The 5,000-nt window shown below is 38.2% G+C and overlaps 1 protein-coding gene across 1 annotated transcript in view; it reads right to left on the bottom strand.

Moving 5' to 3' along the window:
• The window catches only part of LOC115222398, a 101,860-nt gene that overhangs the window by 68,064 nt on the left and 28,796 nt on the right, over positions 1-5,000 (bottom strand). The window contains exon 2 of the mRNA XM_029792628.2: positions 4,786-5,000. This exon is cut by the window's right edge and continues 82 nt beyond it. Coding sequence (XP_029648488.1) covers positions 4,786-5,000 — 215 coding nt within the window. The remainder of the gene's footprint in view (positions 1-4,785) is intronic.

Raw genomic sequence — 5,000 nt, 5'->3', positions numbered from 1 at the left:
CTGTGAAGTATTTGTCTGACATTCAAAAGAATATTCCACTTCAATGCCTTAACCCTTTCGTTACCAACCCGGCTGAAACCGGCTCTGGCTCTGAGTACAAATGTCTTGTTTTCATAAGTTTTGAATTAAAATCTTCCACCAAACCTTAGTCACAATTTATGTTCCTGACACTAGCTGAATGATAACCAAGTTATTTTACTAAATTCTTTGTTACATTTAAAGTAACTGAAAGAAACACAGAACATCTCAAAATAAATACAGTAACGAAAGGGTTAATGTGTGTCTATCACACACTTAGATACACGCAGACACAATCTGAAAAATTTTTGATAACAGTTTCAAACCAGGAAAAATTCTGAGAGTCCAAAGACTTATAGATCAGTTGAAAACAGAGCAGTCACTCCAAGTGTCATCTGAGAAATGGCTTAACTTTTTTGTTACTGTATTTATTTTGAGATGCTCTGTGTTTCTTTCAATTAATTTTAAATATAACAAAGAATTTAGTAAAATAACTTAGTTATCATTCAGCTAGTGTTAGGAACATAAATTGTGACTAAGGTTTAGTGGAAGATTTTAATTCAAAACTTATGAAAACAAGACATTTGTACACAGAACAAGAGCTGGTTTCAGCCGGGTTGGTAATGAAAGGGTTAAGAAAGGTGTAGGTAGGAACTCGTTTTGTACTCAGTGCAAACAATGGACATAAAAAAAGATGCCATCATGTTTTTGGAGATACCAGCAATGTTGTCAAGATTCCAATTATTTTCCAATAAAACGACTCAGTTGACCTAATTTCTAGCTGTGATTATTTTTTGTTTTCTCCCTACAACTGGCCGTAAGAAAAGCATAACTGCCACAACTTCTGGTACTCAGATTCCTGGAAATCAATACAGCTTGTCACTTGATACCTCTGATCTTCAAAGGTCAAATTATAGCACTATTACATAGATTAGACACATGTATGCCTATGTGGAGTGAGAAATGTGTGGGTTTTTGTGTAAATGTATGTATACACACATGTAAATATAAATGGATGTGTATATGCTTGTATTCACAGCCCAGAATTTTCTAGGTCAAAACAGTAAGATTGTCAAAAGTTTTGTGAGTAATAATTTTACTAATGCTCTGTTTACCCCCTTATCTGAAATGCAAAAGAATTTGCATTGTGTGGCAGTGGTGGGCAGGGATAAATAAAGGTCTTAAACAATGTTTCTTGGAAAAAAAGAAAGAAGACACGAAGCAGAGAGGAAAGGAAAAAAGTACAAAGCAAAACTAAATACATATTAAAGAAAAAGACAAAAAAAAACACTTCCAATGAACTATTTTTATCATGGTTTTTGGTTTATTTGTAAATTCACTGAAATGTCATTCCAGAGAAATGTTTTTGATAAATTTTCAGTATATCAGTTGGGACAAACAAATCTCATTGCTTCCTTGCCTTGGCATCCACCCCACCCACCCCCAGCTCTAAATATTAAGCAATTGCAACAGTTAACTATGTTCCTATGACCAGGCTCTGACAAACTATAAACAGTATACTTCTTGAAAGCTACAAATTGTTTGGACAATTAACGAGGAATGTAGGTAATAAGATATAATTTGAGAAACACCTACTTAAAACATGAAAATGTTAAAACCAAAAGCATGAACCTTTCTTCCCCAGTGTCAAAAGTACCTCTGTGTAGTCGCTCAACCTGCTAAAAATAGCAGCCAAATCTACTCAATTATACTCTACCATCTCGAAAAAAACATTGACTAAAAAAGTCTGGGACGCATGTCTGATAAAAAATAAATCTAATCTGAGCCAACTTGAAGTTAAACAATAAAAATTTTAGAGTAAGATCGCTAAATAAAGGTGCATTAAATTTTTTCTTTTCTTTTTAACCCTTTAGTGTTTAAACTGGTCATATCTGGCCCAAATATTCTACATGTTTTATATTCAAACTGGCCATATCTAGCCTCTCACACCTAACCTACATTGATATTCTAATAATAAACAACCACATCGTTGAAACCTCAAAGCTATAAGATAATGCATGATTAATTCAAAACAATTTGAGTGAAAAAGTATTACATTTAACAGAATAATCTGAACACTAAAGGGTTAAATACTACTCAGACTTGCAAGACACTGGTTTACATCCTGTAAAAATCTCACAAATTCTACAGCAACAAGGGCCTAGCAACACAGCACATCTCGTGGTGGCATTGAGTGTTACTATCACTACCTATAGATATAGATCATGGTACGATAATAATTCAAACCGTATTTAATCTAAGTTAATTCTCTTCAAAGGGTTAAATACTACTCAGACTTGCAAGACACTGGTTTACATCCTGCAAAAATCTCACAAATTCTACAGCAACAAGGGCCTAGCTACACAGCACATCTCGTGGCATTGAGTGTTACTATCACTACCTATAGATATAGCGCATGGTACGATACTAATTCAAACTGTATTTAATCTAAGTTAATTCTCTTCTTAATCAGTTGTACTCTAACTCTTTCCATTATCTTTTATAATCTGGTCCATCTGTTTGATGCTTCTCTTAGTAGCTTTTCTTAGAGCTGAAAAAACCACTAAGTCAGCCACTGGGTATATAATACCCCTTTGTATTAAGAAGAGAGTGACTGGTTACACAAGTGATTAGCAGGTGTCCTACTTCACTGGCTATTTTCAGCATCTCCGTGACTGTACTATACATTCAGGATAAGACAGCAGAGGAAGTAGCTGGGACAGAAAAGGAGAAACCCAGCTGCTTCCCCTGCCTTCACATCATTATACTTTTGGCCTTACGACTGTCAACTTCAATAGCTGGTTCCTCCAATAGTAAAGTCTACTTGGAATAGTCCCACCACTTCACACACACATACACACACATACTCCTCATTCAGCAACCTAAGGCAACATTTCAATGCTTTTACTTTATATAGTGTTGTCTTTGAGTTGCATTGGCTCAGTGGTTAGAGCGTCAGGCTCACAATCACGAGATAGTGAGTTCGAATCCCAGACCGGGCTGTGTGTTGCGTTCTTGAGCAAGACACTTTGTTTCATGTTGCTCCAGTTTGCTCGGTTGTAGAAATGTGTTGCGAGATCACTGGTGCCAAGCTGTATCGGCCCCTTTGCCTTTCCCTTGGTTAACATCAGTGGCGTGAAGAGAAAAGGCCGGTATGCATGAGCGACGGCTGGCCTTCCTTAGACAACCTTGCCTGGACTTGAGCCTCAAAGAGGGTCTTTACTCTTTACCCTGTCTTTGAGAGCAAAAGGATTAAGGATTTGGGTTTCTCATCTCATGATCAAAATACTGCCTGCCCTCCAATGTTCAATCCCAGGCTGTCCATCATTGAATAGATATAATCTCATTCCTGTTTCATTCTCTAATGTGACCCCTGTCCAAGATACGTAGCCTGAAACTGCCCTGATCCTAAGATACACACTTCATGTTTTAAAGAGATCAAAATTAAAACCTTTCATAAAATCATCATCATCATTTAGCATCTGCTTTCCATGCTAGCATGGGTTGGACGGTTCAACTGGGGTCTGGGAAGCCAGAAGGCTGCACCAGGCCCAGTCTGATCTGGCAGTGTTTCTACAGCTGGATGTCCTTCCTAACGCCAACCACTCCGTGAGTGTAGTGGGTGCTTTTTAAATTTATGATCCAAAATACCAGCCTTGATAACAGCAAAATTGCTCAACTAAATTCTATCAAAATTAACTGAAACAAAAGTAGTGTATTTCAATAGAAATACAGGAACAAAGGCTTTAAGGGAAATTTGGTTACTATTTCTAGCAAGTCAAACAACCACATAGAGGTGGGTTTTCTCATTGACTGACACTGTCCTATGCAGCCGGACATGCTAACTCTTGGCTGAAGGACAGATCATCCTCTTCCTCCACCTCCTTCCCATTATTGCACATATCAAGTTTTGAGAAAAACTATATCCTGGACTGGTTTTCTGTTGCTATAATAGACAGGAATATTAGGACAATAGATTAAAGACTTTAAAGTGTCAGTTACATACATATGGCTATATATAGCCACATAAATCTGCACAGTTGAACTAAACTGTAGAAAGTGGGGAAAAATGTGGTAATGAACGCAGAAACACAAACAAAGGAAAAGAACGTGGGAGGGAGCTGAATTGGTAAATTTTCCTTTTGTAACCACTAACATTCATTGTATGTATGTTTATTAATCTTGGTATAAAGAAGACACAAACAGGGCTGCGTTGTAAACAATGAATCCACCGCATGGGTATTGTTGTCGCTTAGGCCAAGTGTCCTTGGAATGACCAAAGTCTTATTTCTTTTTTATTTCTTTACTACCCACAAGGGGCTAAACGCAGAGGGGACAAACAAGGATGGACAAAGGGATTAAGTTGATTATATCGACCCCAGTGCGTAACTTATCGACCCCGGAAAGGATGAAAGGCAAAGTTGACCTCGGCGGAATTTGAACTCAGAACGTAGCGGCAGACAAAATACCTATTTCTTTACTAACCACAAGGGGCTAAACACAGAGAGGACAAACAAGGACAGACAAATGGATTAAGTCGATTATATCGACCCCAGTGCGTAACTGGTGCTTAATTAATCGACCCCCAAAAGGATGAAAGGCAAAGTCGACCTCGGCGGAATTTGAACTCAGAACGTAACGGCAGACGAAATATGGCTACGCATTTCGCCCCGGCGTGCTAACATCTCTGCCAGCTCACCACCAGAATTTGATACCATTGCCATTTCGACCATTCCAATAGCTTAAGAACAATAACGGTGAACTTACGTGATTATAGCAGTCAAATTTCCTCATTTGTATGTTGTGTCGTCCATTGTTCTCGTCGTTGAATAATACATCTGATGGTGACTTGTTTGCATTCGACAGCTCCTTAAACTGCTCGTTGCCAAGAGAATTCCCGATTATATTGTGTGTTAAAAACTGTGACGGAGGTAGTTGGCTGGTTGCTTCTGCCTGGCCCGAATCCAGGGAGGCACAGTTGA

Source organism: Octopus sinensis, linkage group LG19 (assembly GCF_006345805.1).
Source record: "Octopus sinensis linkage group LG19, ASM634580v1, whole genome shotgun sequence".
Taxonomy (NCBI): Eukaryota; Metazoa; Mollusca; class Cephalopoda; order Octopoda; family Octopodidae; genus Octopus; species Octopus sinensis.
The sequence above is the reverse complement of the archived record's forward strand: the minus strand, read 5'-3'. Positions and strand labels throughout refer to the sequence as shown.